The following is a 21,131-nucleotide window of genomic DNA, read 5'->3' on the forward strand; positions in this document are numbered from 1 at the left end:
TAGTTTGTTCTCCACTTGCAGGTCATTTCAAGCTTAGTTTGAAATAATGTCCTACAAGTAAGAAAGAAAAAGAAGAAATCTCTAGAGTGCCTTACTCATCTGCAATAGGTAGTTTGATGTATGTTATGGTTTGTACTAGGCCAGATATAGCTCATGCAATTGGAGTTGTCAGCCGATTTTTCTCTAATCCTAGAAAGGAACATTGGGCAGTAGTGAAATGGATATTAAGATATCTAAGAGGTACTTCCAGGTTAAGTTTATATTTTGGCAGTGATAAACTTGTGTTAGAATGTTACACAAATGCAGACATGGCAAGTGATATTGATTCTAGGAAGTCTACTTCGGGATTCTTGATAACATTTACAGGAGGAGCAGTCTCTTGGCAGTCTAAGTTATAGAAGTGTATTGCTCTATCAACCACAAAAGCAAAATACATAGCAATTAATGAAGCCTATAAAGAAGCTTTATGGATGAAAAAGTTTCTACAGGAATTGGGCTTGAAACAGGAAGGATATACTGTTTACTGTGACAGTCAGAGTGCCATTCACCTCTCCAAGAATTAAACATACCATTCTTGATCCAAGCATATTGATGTGAGATATCACTAGATTCGTGATGTGCTTGAGTTGAAAGAATTATAGTTGGAAAAAGTGCATACCAATGAGAATGGTTCAGATATGTTGACAAAGTCTTTACCTAAAGAGAAGCTTAAAGCATGTAAGCAAAGAGCGGGCTTGGTACAGCCCATCATATGAGTTGGAGGGGGAGAATTGTTGGGTCCAGCCCATATGTGGGCTTGGACAATTAGGCCTATTGAGCATAAATCACTAATTGAAAGAAAGGGCAAAAGGTGAGGGTAGCAAAAAAAATGAGAGCGTGTAGTGTGCGTGTGTGCAGATGAGCGTGCAGCGAGCGACGGCACAGAGAGAGAAAAGAGGAGAGAGAAGAAGAGAGAAATATTAGGTTTCTGAGTTTTCTACTTTCCTGCTATATCTAGTTTGTAAGACCTAGAATTCTCTTTTGAGGAGATCCATCCGATATGCTAGAGCCAAGATCTATGGTCTTGATGTTATTGTGATCCTCTAATTATTCCAGAGAAGACCTATTGTAAACCTGTTATCATTATTATTGATAGTGGAAGTTTAAAATGGACTACGGTCCCGTGGTTTTTCCCACACTGGGTTTTCCACGTTAAAAGATTTGGTCTCATTGTGTGATTAATTATTTGCTCTATTGTTTATGCTATGCTGGTTGATATTTTCATTTGGATATCAAGTTGGTATTTTGATGAGGAACCCATTTTAATACACAAAGAGGGAAAAGAATATTCCGCTTTAACATGTTTTTTCCCAACAAGAAGAACATAGGTTGAACTTTATTAGTAATAAGTAAATATTTTGTACGTAAAAAAATCAAGATATTAGGGGGATAAACACCAATCAAAAAATATGAGACAATCCAGAAAACACTTGATTATGATCAAATTTATAAGCCGACTTGGATATCGAGCATTTACCTATAAGAACTAAATTAGTTGCAACCCTGGAAAATAGAATTTAGTAAATCCGACTTGGATATCGAGCATTTACCTATAAGAACTAAATTAGTTGCAACCTTGGAAAATAGAATTTAGAAAATCTTTTCTTACATAGAGTCATTATATATGATACGTGGAGATATGTATGAAAAGTAGATTTTATACGGATCTATTTTTACCATTCATTTCATTCTTGCTCGAGTCAAATGATGAAAAATTATCATATTTGGTTCCTTTAAGGGGTGGATCCATAAGAATTCACCTATCCCAATAACAAAAAAACTTGACTAGAACGATACTATATTAAGAGGAAGTTTGCAGGGTGGCCATGGAAGGCCTAGGTCGTATGCTGGTGAGGAAGTTCTGCTCAAACTCCCTGGTGAGCTGGTCAAAGGACAAGACCGAAGATTGGCGAAGTCGGTTGAACCACGCTCGTACCGGTCCCTCAGGGTGGTCGGAAATGCCCGGCACATCAACGCATCGGAGGTGCCATAGAGGGCCATCTGAGCCCGAAATGCGAAGACATACTTCGCAGCATCGGAGCCGTCGTCATATGTCTCCAATGCCAACAGCCTAAAGTTGAGGGGTACCGACTTGTCCTGTACTTCCTATATGAAAGGGGACCTGCCTGAGCCGCCTTCGGTAGACTCGCTCGGTGATTTTTGGAACTCGCGCTAGAACTCGTCCAGGCATTGGTTGACCCGGGACAACTTGGCCCTGAGCGAGTCGTCCGCCAAGTTAAACAATACGGTGTCAAGCTCGAAGTTGTTGAATCTCGGATTTTGATGATAAAATCAATTGATGGGTTAATTGATCTAATCCATATTATTGAGTTAACTGTGCAGAATTAACTACGATAACCAGAAAACATAAAGCAAGAATACCGGAGTCAAGTTCGATGGATGTTTAAGAGTCCGAAGAATCGTCGGAGATGCTGCCGAAACCAATCGAGAAGAAATCAGGAACTTGTCGGAATTTTTGGAAGTTCACCGAAGAGATCATCGGAGGTTCATGGAGATCACCGAGAAGGCTCGGCTACTCGTTGAAGTCGTCATAAGATCGGGAGCCTGCTGGAGTCCGTCGGAAGAAATCCGAGGGCATATCAAAAGTCCGCCGGAAGTTCGTCGGAATTCTCGCAGGAACAAGACTCGACGTTCACGGTTGAAAACTTGCTTGGGATGCTTTTAGTTATGTAGTTCACATGTAATTAGGATTAGGATTAAAAGATAATCCTATATCCTCATTAGGGGCCAATTGGGCCAAAATTAGACTTGGTTTGGGCTAAATTTAAAGCCCAACCAGTGAACCGAAGGGTCTAGCGGTGGCACCGCCCAGCACCCGAGAGCCAGGTGGTGGCACTGCCCAGCACCCGAGAGCCAGACGGTGGCACCACTTGGCTGGGTGGTGGCACTGCCAGTACACTGTCAGTGTCAGACACTGACAGGCGGTGGCATCTCCAACATCGGGAACCAAAGAGAATTCAAATTTTGGAGCCCAAATTTGAATCCTCTTGAGGCCCATAAATACCCCTCAATTCTCAACCGAGAATACAACTTTTTGAGAAGCAATTGATTGAGAGAAAGGACTTAGAAAAGTCTTAGTAAGTCTTGCTTTCAATTTGCTAGAGTGTTCACCTCCTTCTTTCTTGCTGAAAATTTGTAAGAGTGTGAACCACTTGTAAAAGGTTGTAAGAGGGGTATTTGCCCTTCCCCTTCAAGAGATTTGCTAGTGGAAGGTGGGAGCCTCATCGAAGAGGGCCTCGCAAGTGGATGTAGGTCATTTGACCGAACCACTTTAAAATTGGCATGATCTCTGGTTTGCATTTTCTTATTGCTATTTACATTACTGCAAACCTTCTTACGTGCTTTATTGTTAGGACTCTAGCTTGGAGAGTCCTAATTGAGAGGGACATTCTGTTAGGACTCTAGCTAGGAGAGTCCTAATTGTGAGGGGCATTCATGTAGGAGGTTTTTTCTTAGAGAAGAATTAGGAGTTGTAAGGGAATAGGAGTCTTGAGTAGGAGTCCTATTAGGAGTTGGTTAGAAGTAAGAGTCTTAAGTAGGAGTCCTATTAGGAGTTAGGGTTTAGAAGCCCTATAAATAGCCATGTATTCCTTCTCTTTTCTTAAGCAATAGATGAATCTTTTCTGTAGCCTTTGAGCAGCAACTTGGAGGGAGGAACCCCTATAGAGTTCCAAGGAGGCCGATCCCCTAAAGAGATCAACCCCAAGTTTAGAATCTGTAAGGGTTCTAACACCTGGTATCAGAGCAGCGTTCTTGGCATCTCGCTGCCCTTCCACAGCCATCCATCAACCCTCCACAACCGCCCAAAGCAATTCCCACAATTGCTTAAAAGATCGTCACCGAATTCCGCCATCATCTCCACCACCACGGATCATCCTTTGATCTCCCCGTGAATTGCAACAGGTTCTGGTTTCCTACCTTACTGCTGCTGCAATTTAGTTATCCTTATTCGAAAATCCAAAAAAAAAAAAAAATTGTTCCTATATTGCTGCATAAACTTTTCGTCACAAAGTTTTCATCTCTACGACGAAAGATACATTGCAGAATTCCAACCGCATAGCACCATCTGTTTGATCTTGCTACTGTGCTTTTTCTATCCAAATTTCTACGAAATTTTTATGACATCTTTGACGCTTCTTAACAGTGGATTTTCCTTTGGTTTCATCAAAAAATTCTCAATATAAACTACTGATCTTTTATGTCCAATCTGCTGCACTTGAATTGCAGAATTCAAGCCGCATAGCACCATCTGTTTGATCTTGCTACTGTGCTTTTTCTATCCAAATTTTTACGAAATTTTTATGACATCTTTAACACTTCCTAACAGTAGATTTCCCTTTGGTTTCATCGAAAAATTCTCAATATAAACTACTGATCTTTTATGTCCAATCTGCTGCACTTGAAAATCTATGCTGCAGAAAATTTCAGCTGCATATCGTTGCCTTAACCCATCTATTTGCAATCTTTTTTGAATGAAATTTCTTATACACTTCATAGATCATCTTGGCTTCCATCTAAGATTGATCTATTAAGAAATTCATCTCTAAAAACGATTTTATGTTGCTGCAAATTTTCATCGTAACCCGTTGAAATTTTTCGATGATAATTCTGCAATTGCAACTTGCACCAATTTCCTTGCTGTTATACTGCTGAAATTTTCTTGATTAAATTAGATATCCTTGCTATCATATAAACTATGATTTTTCTATCAATTCCCTCCTCAATTCTCTCAAGTTTTTGGTGGAAATTACGTCGAGAAACCGTTGTTTCTTCGACGACAATTCTACTCTTACAAGACAGCACATACTTGCTGCAACTTCCACGGATTTCTGTCAAACCTTTGCTACCATCTACCACAGATCCAAAACTTTCAACCACAGCCCTAAAACTCTACTAAACCATACCCTCAAACTGCACCCAAAACTGCCACAAAACAAGCCTAAATCGTAGCCTACATCCACCAATCCACCAACCCTTTTGACCATCACTTCTCTCAACCTATACATGCTTTTAACCTAACAACAAAAGAGAGATCTTAACATCATAGATTTGGAGGCATATATCATGGCATCTAAGGAGGTAATCAATGCTAAATTCGAAGCCTTGGAGGCGCGAATGGAGGATAAGATTCGGATGCTCTTTACTGAACTCAGATTGGGCCGACCACTAAGCCCGAAGAAATCACATCAAGGAGAGAGCTTTGCCCAATCACACCAACCCCAAAGATATGACTTCCAAGAGAGGCGAAGCTCTATGACCAACCCCAACTATCCATGCATGAGAGTGGACTTCCCTAGATGGGAAGAAGGAGACTCGATTGGTTGGATCTCGCGCGCGGAGCGATATTTTCGGTACCACAAAACCGCGGATGTATCTATGGTGAAAATTGCAGCTATACATCTTGAAGGGGATGATATACAGTGGTTTGACTGGTTTGAACATACTTATGGAGTCCTTTCATGGCGACAATTCAAAGAAGGACTGCTGATTCGCTTCAGACCAACCGATTACGAGAATATTGACGAACAACTAGCAAAGATCCAACAAACCTCCACCATTCAGGAGTACCAAACCAGGTTTGAAAGGTTATCTAATCAAACTCATGATTGGTCTCAAAAACAGCTATTGTGGACCTTCATTGAGGGCTTGAAGCCGGAGATCCGAGGAGAAGTTAAAGCGCGACAACCGTATACGCTTATGGCAGCCATCTCTTTCGCACGACATCAAGAGGAGCAATTGAACCATGAAGCTCGGAGGACTAGGGTCTCTCCTCAACCAGTAATATTAAAGCCCTTAGCCCCCCCTACTGTCGACCAAGTCCCTACACTAAAGAGGTTAACAAGAGAAGAGCTTCGGGAGCGATATGCGAAGGGGTTATGTTGGCATTGTGACGAGTCGTGGAGCCGTGAGCATCGCTGTAGTAAAGGGGGACTTCTTATGATTGAACCGATAGAAGAAGAGGTCATTGAACATCCAAAAGAGAGCCTTGAATATGAAGAAGAAGATGCAGAAGAAGAGCCACAATCGACCGAAGTTACGGTACATACACTAGCTAGCTACTCAAACCCGCAAACGATGAAAATTGGAGGCCTTCTCAAACAACAACCAATCACTGTTCTCATCGACACGGGCAGTACTACTAACTTCCTAACTAGTAAGCTTGCTGTTCGGATATCATTACCTATCGAGAATCGCTGCAGGTTTGATGTTAAGGTCACCGACGGACGGATTTTGAATTGTGATCATAGGCGCTTGCAGGAGAAACTATTGCTGCAGGACCAAGAGATAATTGCAGATTTCTTCCTTCTCCCTCTTAACAATCATGAGGCCATGCTCAGAATTAAATGGTTGACGACATTAGGTGATATTTCTTGGAATTTTATGAAACTAATTATGAAATTTTACAGTAAGGAGAAACTGGTGACATTGCACGGGAAACGTGGGGGCGACATAACAACGATTTGCACACAACAAATGGAGAATGTTTTGCATAAAGCATGCAGCGGCTTTTTGGTACAACTTGAGCAGCAAACTAAGGGAGAGCTAATAGAATTTGAAGATCCAAATCTACTTCCTTTGCTTGCTGAATTTTCAAATATATTTGACGAACCGTGCAACCTACCTCTTACCTGTCGGCATGATCATTGTATAATGATTCTTCCAAGCAAATCTTCAGCAAATGCTCAGCCATATCAGTATCCACATCTCCAGAAGGATGAAATAGAAAGGATTATAAAAGAGATGCTCGAAACAGGAGTTATTTGGCCAAGTTGCAACCTCTACTCTTCGCCGGTGCTACTTGTACGCAAGAAGGACGGAACAAGGCGAATATGTGTTGATTACCGAGCTCTCAATGGCATAATCATCAAGGACAAATACTTTATTCCAATAGTAGATGAATTGCTAGATGAAAGGGAGCACAAATCTTTACAAAGCTGGACCTTTGATCCGGGTATCATCAAATACGAGCATGCGAAGAAGACATACGGAAAACCACCTTTTGAACACACAACAACCACGAATTTTTGCTTTCTTCAACAAAAGGTGGAATATCTTGGGCATATCATATCAGAGGAAGGTGTGGTAGTGGACCCCTTCATGCAAAACTGGCCGACCTCGAGAAACATAAAATTGCTACATGGCTTTCTGGGTTTAACAGGCTACTACCGCAAGTTCGTGAAAAACTATGGAAAGATTAGTGTACCACTTACTTCCTTACTAGAAAAAGATGTCTTCCAATGGTTGGACAGAGCCTCCGCTGCCTTCGACAAACTTAAGGCAGCCATGACGACGACGCCGGTGCTAACACTACCAGATTTCAACCGACCCTTCATTATTGAGGCCGACACATCTGGAGTCAGAATTGGAGCCATTCTCATGCAAGATGGTTGACCACTCGCATACACTAGCAAGGCATTATCTCCCTCCGATCAAAATATGTCAACATATGATAAGGAGATGCTCGCCATTGTGCGCGCAGCAACGAGGTGGAGATTGTACTTGATCAGGCGATACTTTCAAATCAAGACCGACCATAAAAGCCTAAAATATCTCTTGGAGCAGAAGATATATTCCCCCGAGCAGCAAAAATGGGTAACAAAACTTCTTGGATTTGATTTTGAAATAACTTACAAAAAGGGGAAAGAGAATGTTCTTGCAGATGCGCTTTCGCAGCTACCCGAGCAAGTTGAAGTTTCGACCGTTTCACTTCCGACCAGCGACTTCCTTGAGGATATTAAGATGGAATGGCAGGAAGATTCAGATACTAGTAAGATTATAAAAAAATTGGAGGAAGCACCAAGCCCCATGGCTCATTACAATTGGGACTCAAAAGAATTACACTATAAGGGACGCATTGTGCTTGTGACAAATTCTACTTGCATCTTCAATAGCAGATTTTGGACAAAATTATTCTATATGCAGGGTACTAAATTGAAAAGGAGTACGACATATCACCCACAAACCAACAGCCAACCGGAAGTTTTAAACAAGTGCTTGGAGACAGCCCAAAGCCACCCACCAAATAAGACTACCTAAAGAGAACTTCAGACCCAGCCAAGTGCCATTATTGATCGACGGATCGTGACTCGACGACGACGACCCACTAATAAAGTGCTAATACAGTGGGCGAACCTACCAAAAGAAGATGCCACTTGGGAGAACTATGACGACTTGAAGATCAAATTCCCAGAATTCATGAATCATCAGCCTCGAGGACAAGGCTGATTTGAAGAGGGCGGGTCTGTTAGGACTCTAGCTTGGAGAGTCCTAATTGAGAGGGACATTCTGTTAGGACTCTAGCTAGGAGAGTCCTAATTGTGAGGGGCATTCATGTAGGAGGTTTTTTCTTAGAGAAGAATTAGGAGTTGTAAGGGAATAGGAGTCTTGAGTAGGAGTCCTATTAGGAGTTGGTTAGAAGTAAGAGTCTTAAGTAGGAGTCCTATTAGGAGTTAGGGTTTAGAAGCCCTATAAATAGCCATATATTCCTTCTCTTTTCTTAGGCAATAGATGAATCTTTTCTGCAGCCTTTGAGCAGCAACTTGGAGGGAGGAACCCCTATAGAGTTCCAAGGAGGCCAATCCCCTAAAGAGATCAACCCCAAGTTTAGAATCTGTAAGGGTTCTAACATTTATTTCCTCATTATCTTTGCTGCACACCTTTACGAACATGCATTCAAGTTAAGCTTTTCAAGTTCGGTTTTTATCGTATCAAAAGATTTGTCGAAACCAAAATTTTAATCTGCTGCACTAATTCACCCCCCCCTCTTAGTGCCGCTCCGATCCTAACAGAAGTGGGGTAGTGTGACTTAGCAGGGTGCAGGTATGCTCTACTCGGGCGGACCTCTCGGGTTTGTCGCTTGCTCTTGGGCTTCCCCCATCCCGACTTGCTACCCACTCGGCCTCTATCGGGTCGGGTCAGTTGGGGGAGCCGCTAGCCACACGATCTGAGGAATGAATGGAGTGAGTGTCTGCATCATACCCACCATGGCTTGCACTTGTTTGGTTAGGCTGAGGAATGCCTCGGGTGTCACAACCGAGGGTCCCATGGTTAGTTCGAGGGGTGACAACCCCGGGTCATTGAAAAGGTGCCAGTAGTGATCTAGCGTCGAGGCCGGGATCCCCCCATCTCCGAGGGTTGGGAGGGACTGATTTTCGGGCTCGACGGAGGGGAGACCGGTCAGTGGTTCTCCCTCGGGGAGAGCTTCTACGACATGCTTCTGCGACATGACCCTCCTTCTAGCGCCAAAATATTAGTGAATAAGTATACCATGGCTGATGAGTTAGCACAGTTTGGTCCACGGGTCAATGTCGGGAGCCTTCTGTCGAGTGAGCTAGATGACAAGGTGGTCGTGCCCTCGGGAAGGGATGCTTGTTGGCATTGGTTGGGCTCCGGCCGATTGACGACTCGTCCTTGCGCATTGGATGGCAACCCCTAGGTTGAGACGCTCGCGACTCGCGAGTGGTCATTCGCCTACAGAAATGGCCCTCGTCGGGTGATCCTCGACTTTGGCCCCTTCGATGAGCAAGTCAGTAGTGGGTGGATTATTTTATATTTTTCTTCCCTCCTCTCCCATTTTGCCGGATGCTGGCCAGGGGCTTTATTGTTGGGAAATCTTGATGGGGCGACATCACATGCGTAGTGGAAGAACAAGAAAAAACAAAATCCCTGATTCCCAAAGAGATGTTCGTCGTCGTGCGAAGATTGGTGCGCAAAATCCGTGAAACTTAAAACTACGTATAGAGTATATTGTGTTACCTAGGGAGATCGTATATCCCTGTTTCCTTATAGATCTTTAGGAGAGGGTGAAGGAGGTCAGGCGTCCTCCTCTCTAGTGGTGATCCACACAGTAGGGCTGTGACGACGCTCCTCAAAACTCCAGGCCTACTCTGAGGTGAAGAGGGGGAGGAGAATAGGAGAGGCAAGCAAAGACTCTAGCCTATGAGACTTTGAATCCCTCCTATTTATAGAGGTCCCCTGTCAAACCCTAATGGATTCTCCCTTAGTGGGTATTGGATCTGCATCCAATAACCTAAGCCTTTTAGATTAGTGGATCTCTATCCAATAATCTTTCAAGGGCTCTTATTGGATCTCGTCGATGGGATCCAATAATTCAAGGGCTTATTGGATAACCAATAAGACAAGGGCTCTGTCAGATATCTTATATCCGAATCTCTACTCATCGCAATGCCTACCATATGTGTGTGACTCTCTCGGCCCAATATCGAACTGGCTGTGAGTCATACTTGTCAGAACTCCTTCTAACTCAGTGAATTATTATCTTTGTAATAATTCACTTAACTCATCGACTACGGATGTACTAGGCCACTACGCCGTAGTCCCCAAATGATACAGGGGAATCCAATCCATTGGACCTGTCTATCCTCAGTTACCATGTATCTATAGTCCCTCATCCATCTAATATCCTAGAGACCGTATATCGAGCATGGTGTTGTCAGACCCATACGATTTCTACTCGAGTCTCACTCTAATCGGATTCTCCCGGAGAACTCTTTCTCTCTCAACCAGAATGACCTTGGCCAGGGATTTGTTTGAGCAAGAACACATGGGATATTCTTCTCATGACACCGAGAATGGATGATCCTCTATTGACACTTAATAGCCCTCGTAAGGTAGACTACCACTCCCAATGACCAGTTGTACTAGATCTGGGACAGCCAAACCTATAAGTCTGGTATCAAAGAGTGGAGCACTCATACAGGACATCCTTGGTGACTCAAGTCTAAGGACCAGATACACCACTAGGACTATGGAATTTCTGTCTGACAATAAGGCATCATCAGCCATCTAGCATTCCGTAAGCGGATCAACAGTGAACTCATTCTCCAATGAGCACCTGTACTGTATCCCTAATGTCCCTACATGAGCAGCTATGAGACCAGCTGCATCCATCATATGGACGGGTATACAGCACACCAGTCTGTCCGATTATTACGATGTCCCTCTCGAGTAACCTATGACCGGGATTATTTAGGATATGTGTTTAAAGGTGAATCGATCTCATTATCGTGATCTCATCACGATCCGATTCCCATTGCACAAATCCAAGGACATCACAATATATATATATATATATATATATATATATATATATATATATATATATATAAAGTGATATATGCTAAAATATAATAAGCAAAAAGATTCTGTATCAAATTGCACGTGCCATCACTCACGTGATTGGCTTGTTGGGCACCTATGGCTAGCATTTATACTATTGTACGAGGGTCGATAGCACGTCGGGTTGGTGTGGCCGCTGATTCTTAAGGGATGGGATGACACTTTTGATCGGTCGTCGTCTCGGGTGGCATGCGAAGCAATGTCAAACGGCACCGCCCTGAGCTCTCGGGATGGGACATGTGGAACAGCTTCTTAGTACGCTTCTAACTTGATGTGTGGCATCAGCTATGACATGTCTTGGGCCCAAAATACGTCGTATCAAATAATACTATATTAAGAGCTAAAATAACTAAAGAGATGGGGCATAATTATTATGGAGAACTCGCATGGCAATGATATTTTATATTTTTTCAGTAGTAATTCTAGGTACTATTGCATGTAATGTAGTTTTGGTAATTCTAGAACCATCATTAGTAATGTAGGCTTTGAAAATATTACCCAAATGGTACTTCATTCCCGTATTATAAATACTCCATACAATGCCTAATAAGTTATTAGGTGTTCTTTTAATGGTTTCCATACCAATGAGATTATTGACAGCACATTTTTTAAAGAATATTAATAAATTTTAAAATCTATTTCATCATCCAATAGCTAAAATAGTCTTTTTGATTAGCAGCTCTTTAGTTAGGTAGTGGGTGGATTAGCAACTCTTTAGTCGGGTGATCCTCGACTTTGGCCCATTCGATGAGCAAGTCAATAGTGGGTGGATTGTTTTCTATTTTTCTTCCCTCCTCTCCCCTCTTGTCAGATGCTGGCCAGAGGCTTTATACTATAGTACGAGGGTCGATAGCACATCGGTTTAGCGTGGCCGTTGATTCTTGAGGGATGGGACGACACTTTTGATCGATCGTCGTCTTGGGTGGCATACGGAGCAGTGTCAGACGGCACCGCCCCGTGCTCTCGAGATGGGACATGTGGAATAGCTTCTTGGTACGCTTCTGACTTGACGTGTGGCATCAGCTATGACGTGTCTTGGGCCCAAAATACGTCGTATCAAATAATACTATATTAAGAGCTAAAATAGCTAAAGAGATGGGGCATAATTATTATGGAGAACCCGCATGGCCCAATGATATTTTATATTTTATTCAGTAGTAATTCTAGGTACTATTGCATGTAATGTAGGTTTGGTAATTCTAGAACCATCATTAGTAATGTAGGCTTTGAAAATATTACCCAAATGGTACTTCGTTCCCGTATTATAAATACTCCATACAATGCCCAATAAGTTATTAGGTGTTCTTTTAATGGTTTCAATACCAATGAGATTATTAACAGCACTTTTTTTTAAGAATATTAATAAATTTTAAAATCTATTTCATCATCCAATAGCTACAATAGTCTTTTTGATTAGCAGCTTTTTAGTTAGGTAGTGGGTGGATTAGCAGCTCTTTAGTCGGGTGATCTTCGACTTTGGCCCCTTCGATGAGCAAGTCAGTAGTGGGTGGATTATTTTCTAGTGTAGTTAATAGTGGATCCTGCTACTTCCTCTCGAATCATACTATACTAATACTATTATTTAATTATATCATTGAATCATTTATTTTTCTTGAAATCATTTGTTACATCACGTACAAAACTTAATTATATACCACTTCTACAAATGGCTCGTAATATGACTAGCATTTGCCACTAATCATTATATCATCACATTATAGTTTATGCCTTAATGTTATAAACTATAATGTCATGATATAAGAAGTACTGTAGGGGCAAATAATGTTAGTCAAGAAAGCCAGGTAAGAATCATGACATAGGTAAGAAATAAAAATAAATTTAAACTAAAACATAAAAATGAACCATGTCATAACTTCTCAACGAAAGTGATATTGCCAAAAAGAAAGAAGAAAAGAATGCCTATCATGGAATAAGAACTTGAGAGATCCAATCTAATCACAAGCTAAGTAAAAGGATCAACATGCAAGACAGTCTCGCCATTAAAATATATCCTACATAAAACATTATAGAAGTCCAACAAAAAATGAAAGTGTTAAAAGGGTGCAATCTGATGTAAGACCTGCGAGTTATGGAAAGACGCTATATTATACAAGGCTACTGTATCAGATGATGTGAGCACCAATGAAATTTTTTGTTTCACATTTAGATAAGAATTTAAATCGATAATATACATGAATAATTTATGCATCATAAATTAGAAAATAAAAGATCTAAGGTATTTAATCTCATGAACTTAGTTTCGGATATCAATTTTATACATAAAATCTGTAATATGCTATATGTAATATGAAAAAAAATTAATTAAGAATTAAAATTAAATAATAATATATCGGATCTACATTGCATATCTTTCGATGTCATCTGGAAAGAAGTTTATGAAATCTACAGGGATACCATCTTCGGATCTAAAACCCACTATATATCAATCTAAAAAGAGAACTAGATTCTCTTTTTTCACTCTTTATATTTTTTTTTCATATGACGACTTAGATTCGGAAGTTCAATAAAACAAAATAAGTATTAAAAAGGTATAATCTTACAATTTACCCTAGTTGGATGTGATACTAGTTACAAGACTACTATATCAAATAATGTAAGAACCAATTAAAAAACAAATTCCTACGATATGGTTCAACGTATTGTTAGAGTAATAATAATTTCAGAAAAAAAATATGCCAAAGGGTCAAGCCAAAACATTATAATGATAACAAATAGGGCTGAAAATATTATAATGATAACAAATATGTCTGGTGTCATGAGTAAGAATGTAGCAACCATTGTACAAGCCTATAAGGGCCAACTTGAAATAAATTAATCTTAATATGATGATAATCAATCCATTTAAGTTTATTAGAGCAAAGAGACATTAATTCATGATAGCTTTTGTCAAGTACAAATGGTTAAGACTTTACGATTTTATTATTGTGGTAACAAAAGACTTATGTGTTGCTCAATAATATGTCAACTAAAATATATCATTGGAGTAGGACAAATCACATTTTAAAGGAGAGACCAGCTCAACAAACATGTTATTTTCAACCAAGGACAATATAACTATCTAAAGTTATGCATAGTATAAATAATCTATAATTAGCTCGAATCAACATACTGAAATTAACTAATTACATAACATAATTTATAATTAGCCTTACTCTCTCTCTCTCTCTCTCTCTCTCTCTTCATCTCTCTCTATATATAGAACAAGAGCTGAGTCGTGGAAGCATTCTGTTTCCGACACATCTCTCTGACAATGGAGCACTCGCCACCAATATTCCGTGTAACACCTCTTCTCCTTTTCTTTTCTTTTCTTTTTCCCAGTAATCCTATCTCAAAGCTTTAATCCTTCAAACTCCAACTTTTCTCGGTTACGTGCAGGTGTTGATGATTTTAGTGCTGTGGACGTTGGTAACAGCGGCGTTCATAGGGATCGCTGAGGGCCATCGCCACCACCGGCGGGCAGGTGGTGCGACGGAGCTAGAAGCCTTCCACTATGCGGCGGCAGGGGCAAGAGGATGCCGGGCCCACGTGGCCAGCCTGACGGACTTCGACGGGGTGGGCGACGGGGTGACCTCCAACACGGCGGCCTTTGCGGCGGCCGTGACCAACCTCAGTAAGGTGGCGTACGATGGCGGCGCGATGCTGGTGGTGCCGGCCGGCCGGTGGCTCACCGGGCCCTTCAACCTCGCCGACCACTTCACCCTCTTCCTCGACCACGACGCCGTCATCCTCGCCACTCAGGTCCGCCTCCCTCCTCCGCCCCCTTCCCCCACCTTCTCCTCCATCTATTTCGTTGTAGAGTGCATGTTCATAATCGTTCATGGCTTGTTTGCCATTACCATCGCCTCTATCATCTGCGTTGCCTTCATCCTCGGTGGTGATTATGGCTAGTAGCCCTTCCCATCAACTCCGTTCATCTGACAGCTCTCGCCAGATGAACGGTGACGATGAAGAATAGATTCGTCACTAGTGACCCCACCATCAGTACCCTTACATTAATTTTAGGCTCCACCATCAGTCTAAAAGTTAGGCGGATGACTTTCTAACACAAAACTGCTATTTAGACTCTCAAAACACAAACTCTCTCTTTGATATTTTGTAGGAAAGAGTACTGTCATCCAATCTCTCAGTGTTTTCTTTTTGACTAAACCTTGTAGATCTGTGTAGCTAATTGGGTTTCGTGAAGGCAGCAAAACTCTATTAATGCTACAAACTTGTTAAACTCTATTAATGCAGCTTATATAACATAAATTTCTATTCTGCAATCCCATTTTATGGCTTCTCACACTGCAACTTGGATAACATTGCTTATGAATTGCAAGTTTTATTGTTATTTTTAGGGAATAATGGAACTATCGATGGACAAGGTGAAACCTGGTGGAAAATGTTCCGTAATAAAGAACTCAATTACACTCGTGGATACCTCATTGAATTGATGTACTGCAAACAAGTGCTGATTTCCAACATTACATTGGTTAACTCTCCATCGTGGAATGTCCATCCAGTGTACAGCAGGTTTATATTAATAATCTACTTTCAGAACACTTGAAGGCTTCTTTTGCTTTCCATTCTATTGTTACAATCTGATGTTAACGTGAATGAATGCACTGTGCAGCCACGTAATCGTCTCAGGCATCACAATTCTTGCACCGGTCAACTCTCCCAACACTGATGGGATCGATCCAGGTGGATATCGTACCTACATTTACTTGGGTTGTAGATTCTATGTTGCTGTTTCGATTGATTCTTTTTGGTGGTTTCTCTCTTCTTCGCAGACTCATCCTCCAATGTCCGCATTGAGGACTGCTACATAGTCTCAGGCGATGACTGCATCGCCATTAAAAGCGGTTGGGATGAGTACGGGATTGCATTCAACATGTCAAGCAAACACATAGTGATCAGACGGCTCACCTGCATCTCCCCCACGAGCGCTGTCATCGCCCTGGGAAGCGAGATGTCGGGAGGAATCCAAGATGTCCGGGCCGAAGACATCACGGCCATCCACTCCGAATCCGGCGTCAGGATCAAGACGACCATCGGAAGGGGAGCTTACGTGAAGGACATATTCGTGAGAAGAATGAATCTGCACACAATGAAGTGGGTCTTCTGGATGACGGGCACCTACGGGCAGCACCCGGACGACAAATTTGATCCGAAAGCCATTCCGGTGGTGCAGAATATCAGTTACAGCAACGTGGTGGCCGAGAACGTGACCATGGCCGCGAAGCTGGAGGGGATTCCCGGCGCGCCCTTCACCGGAATATGCATCTACAATGTGACGGCGGAGGTGGTGAAGTCGAAGAAGCCGATTTGGAACTGCACCGACGTGGAGGGCGTATCGAGTCACGTGACGCCCACTCCCTGTGCGCAGATTCCGGAATATCCAGATCGTATAACGCATTGCCCCTTCCCTGAAGATGATCTACCTGTGAATGGTGTTGGGCTAGAGGAGTGTGCTTATCAGAGAGCCAAACCATGAGTTGAGATGCTTTCTACAACTCATGGTTTAATGGCATAACCTATGATGTCCTGAAGCTTGGCAGATTAAAATGTTTGCCTTGAACAAAGGCAGATGTAATTGATCATATATCATACTTGGGAGGAACAAAGGCAGATGAAATATCCAATAATATTTCATTGCTATAAATATGGATTATTGAAAAAATAAGACATGTTATTTATTTGAATACTTTTCTTCAACTTGGAAGTGTTATATTCTTTATTTGATACCAATAGTTGAAATGAATTTTTCAAAGAGAGGATGACTTATGATTGTCACTAAAATGATTGATTTTATCCCTAACATTTGAATTCATAACCCAATGTATCTTCACTTTTAAATACCACGTAAGCACCCTATGTTGTAGAGGACAGGTCGATTTATTTGAGGAGAACTTTTTCTATGATCATATCTGAATCATGTTATGCATGAACAGGCTTCGTTAGATCCTATAGAATAAAATAAGTGAGGTGGGATGATTCGATATTCTATTTATTCCACTTCCTTATTTACAGTATGGAAACATATTCATTTCCTCTTCATCGATCCAAATCTATAACACTATCAGAGTGAAATAAGAGATCTAAGGAAGAACATAGGTTGGACTTTATTAGTAACAAGTAAATATTTTGTACGTAAAAAAATAAATATATTAAGGGGATAAACACCAATCAAAAAATATGAGGCAATCCAAAATACACTTGATTATGATCAAATTTATAAGCCGACTTGGATATCGAGCATTTACCTATAAGAACTAAATTAGTTGCAATAAATAGTTGCAACCCTAGAAAATAGAATTTAGTAAATCATTCTTTGCATAGAGTCATTATATATGATACGTGAAGATATGTATGAAAAGTAGATTTTATATGAATCAATTTTTGCCATTCATTTCGTTCTTGCTCGAGCCGAATGATAAAAAATTATCATATTTGGTTCCTTCAGGGGGTGGATCCATAAGAATTCACCTATCCCAATAACAAAAAAACTAGACTAGAACGATACTATATTAAGAGGAAGTTCGCAGGGTGGCCATGAAAGGCCTAGGTCGCACGTTGGTGAGGAAGTTCTGCTCGAACTCCCTGGTGAGCTGGTCGAAGGACAAGACCGAAGATTGGCACAGTCGGTTGAACCACGCTCTTACCGATCCCCTCAGGGTGGTCGGAAATGCCCGGCACATCAATGCATCGGAGGTGCCATAGAGGGCCATCTGAGCCCGAAATGCGGAGACATGCTCCGCGGGATCGAAGCCGCCGTCATATGTCTCCAATACCGACAGCCTGAAGTTGAGGGGTACCGACTTGTCCTGTACTTCCTGTGTGAAATGGGACCTGCCTGAGCTGCCTTCGCTAGACTCGCTCGGTGATTTTTGGAACTCGTGCTAGAACTCGTCTAGGCGTTGGTTGACCCGGGACAACTGGGCCCTGAGCGAGTAGTCCACCAAGTCAAACGATACGGAGTCAGGTTTGAAGTGGGGTACCGTGACTTAGCAGAGTGCGGGTATGCTCTGCTCGGGCGAACCTCTCGGGTCCGTCGCTTGCTCTCGGGCTTCCCCCATCCCGACTTGCTACCCACTTGGCCTTTATCGGGTCGAGTCAGTTGGGGGAGCCGCTAGCCACACGATCTGAGGAATGAGCGGAGCGAGCGTCTGCATCATGCCCACCATGGCTTGCACTTGTTTGGTTTGGCTGAGGAATGCCTCAGGTGTCACGATCGAGGGTCCCATGGTTAGTCCAATAATATGTGTATATTGGATCTTTTGAGATAATTATTAGTCTTAGAATGTAATTCTGATCGGTCTATACAAATACATTTAAATATAATTTTTTTTATTTTTTTTAGATTAGTTAATCTATCTTGGAAGGTAAAAATGGGTAGAGTAAACCTATTTTTATTTTATTTGAAATTAATGTCTTCTTCCTCTGCATGTAGGAAATCAATAAAATAAATCATTTAAATCACGAGAAGTGCTTCCATAAAAGTTAAACTTTCATTCATCTACATCTCTTATTTCTTATTCCCATTCCTCCTTCCTATTGCAAGGTTTCTAATCTTTTATATTGCAAGTGTTCCAATCCTTTCTATTGCAAGTGTTCCAATCCTTCCTATTACAAGCTTTCTAATCTTTCCTATTACAAGTGTCCTAACCTTTTCTTACTACAATTTTATCTCTATATTTGCTTTGAATATGAGGAACTTTAAATTGTTCTAGCCTTGTATTTGATATATCTCCCGTTTAGATGTAACGATTTGAATCTGTGAAACTTCCGAGATTCTGACCTTTCTCCCTTGTTATGGTTATAACTTTATGCACTGACCTCTGATTTGGACAAAACTTATTTGATCAGAATATAAACTCATAATTCTTTCTTTTTATAGCTTATTTTAAGAATTCAGAGTAAGTTTGCCTATCCAAACTTCTATTTCAAATAAGCCTACGAATTCTACAAAACAGGGATCGTAATTTATGACCTTTTGATAATGAACTGCCTATAAGTCCCTGTTGGAAACTTTGATTTATTCCAAACTTATTTTATTTTAAATTAGACACATAGATCTTTCATTTGATACTTCAATTGAAATATTTAGAGTCCAAATGTCTGCCCAGTTTTCTGTTGAAATTGACCCAGTGAATTCTATAAAATTGAGATTTGTTCTTTGATCTTGGGTAACTAAATCTATTGTAACTCTTTGTTGAAAACTTCAATTAATACGAAAATTATTTTATTTGAAATAAGATTGAAATATATTTCACAATAGCTTTCTTGAGTATATTGGAGCACGATTGATAGTTTGAATCATTTGTTCAATGTGTCTCTCGAATTCTGCTAGAAATCGAGCTTTGGTCGATTTCACATATTCTGGATTTATTCCTTTGGAAATTGATTTAATTTAGCTTTCTTGTCCAATTAAGCTTTATATTACTGCTTTGAATTCTTGTATGCTCTTGTCCTTAAAATTATTTGTATTCTTGAAAACTATTGTGTAACGTTTATACGATATCGTATTAACTCATATAGGCACATGTATATCCCATTGTTCCGCATTTGCTTTCGATATGTGCCTCCATTTTTATTCCTTTGGACATTAAATTCTATCTAACCTTCTTATTTGAATTGAGTTATATGTGATTGCTAGGAATTCTTGAATGCTCTTGCTTTCATTTTCTTTCAAATCTGAATACATTTGTGAAAGATTATACTTGCATTGTATTGACTCATAAAGACGCATGTACGTTTTGTTGTTTTGTGTGTGCTTCCGATATGTGCTATTTATTGTTCATACTGTCCTTTTGTACTTTGGTGTTTGTGGGATATTGTAAACCTTTGCCAGAAATGGTAAAGTGAGTTATGCATAAAGCCTGCGATGCTCTACCGCCCCCTCCGACTTCACCAAGATGTGGGTGGATGGAGCTCCCAAACGTGGGAGACTTCTGTCTGGTGATCATTCAGAAATGAATGAATCACATTCCGTCTATGGTCCCACTACACTTTCTGTATGTTTGATATGATATTCAGAGCTTTGGTTATGTATTTATGTATGTGCTTTGGATAGGAAAGATATGAATTCAACGTCAAATACGACGTTTCAGCTTCTGTTTTGTATTCGTCCTTTGATATGCTGTGAAATGGTTTATATGTCATTGATATATTCTGAAATATTTCCTATGCTATTGATATGTTCCGAAATGCTCCCTATACCTCTGAAATGTTCCTACGCCATTGATATGCTTTGAAATATTCCATATGCCATTGATATGTTCCGAAATGTTCCATTTGTCAGTGATATGCTCTGAAAAATTTCATACGCCGTTGATAAGCTCCGAAATATTTCATTCATTATTGATATGCTCCGATGATTCAATATTGTATTTATTCCACTTCCTTATTTACAGTATGGAAACATATTCATTTCCTCTTCATCTATCCAAATCTATAACACTATCAGAGTGAAATAAGAGATCTAAGGAAGAACATAGGTTGGACTTTATTTGTAACAAGTAAATATTTTGTACGTAAAAAAATTAAGATATTAGGGGGATAAACACCAATAAAAAAAATATGAGGCAATCTAAAAAACACTTGATTGTGATCAAATTTATAAGCCGACTTGGATATCGAGCATTTACCTATAAGAACTAAATTAGTAGTAATAAATAGTTGCAACCCTAGAAATTAGAATTTAGTAAATCTTTTCTTATATAGAGTCATTATATATGATATGTGAAGATATGTATGAGAAGTAGGTTTTATACGGATCTATTTTTGCCATTCATTTCATTCTTGCTCGAGCCGAATGATAAAAAATTATCATATTTGGTTCCTTCAGGGGGTGGATCCATAAGAATTCACCTATCCCAATAACAAAAAAACTTGACTAGAATGATACTATATTAAGAGGAAGTTCGCAG

At 40.5% G+C, this 21,131-nt stretch overlaps 1 protein-coding gene across 1 annotated transcript; it reads left to right on the forward strand.

The window, feature by feature from the left end:
• The first annotated feature begins 9,328 nt into the window (after positions 1-9,328).
• Positions 9,329-16,696, forward strand: LOC135604748 (probable polygalacturonase). The gene is made up of 6 exons (XM_065094401.1): positions 9,329-9,403; positions 9,497-9,586; positions 14,596-15,094; positions 15,558-15,732; positions 15,833-15,903; positions 15,993-16,696. Exons 1-6 carry the CDS (start codon positions 9,329-9,331, stop codon positions 16,694-16,696), a joined length of 1,614 nt encoding a protein of 537 aa, XP_064950473.1.
• Positions 16,697-21,131: the final 4,435 nt, after the last annotated feature.

This window comes from Musa acuminata, chromosome BXJ2-2, assembly GCF_036884655.1.
Source record: "Musa acuminata AAA Group cultivar baxijiao chromosome BXJ2-2, Cavendish_Baxijiao_AAA, whole genome shotgun sequence".
Classification (NCBI taxonomy): domain Eukaryota; kingdom Viridiplantae; phylum Streptophyta; class Magnoliopsida; order Zingiberales; family Musaceae; genus Musa; species Musa acuminata.

What these genes read in the sequence shown, in the direction of transcription:
- LOC135604748 (XM_065094401.1), top strand. Translation starts at nt 9,329, where the DNA reads ATGGCTGATGAGTTAGCACAGTTTGGTCCACGGGTCAATGTCGGGAGC. An exon ending in CGAGTGAGCTAGATGACAAG is followed by an intron (nt 9,404 to 9,496) that starts GTGGTCGTGCCC and finishes GGCAACCCCTAG; the next exon opens with GTTGAGACGCTCGCGACTCG. An exon ending in CACTGATGGGATCGATCCAG is followed by an intron (nt 15,904 to 15,992) that starts GTGGATATCGTA and finishes TCTTCTTCGCAG; the next exon opens with ACTCATCCTCCAATGTCCGC.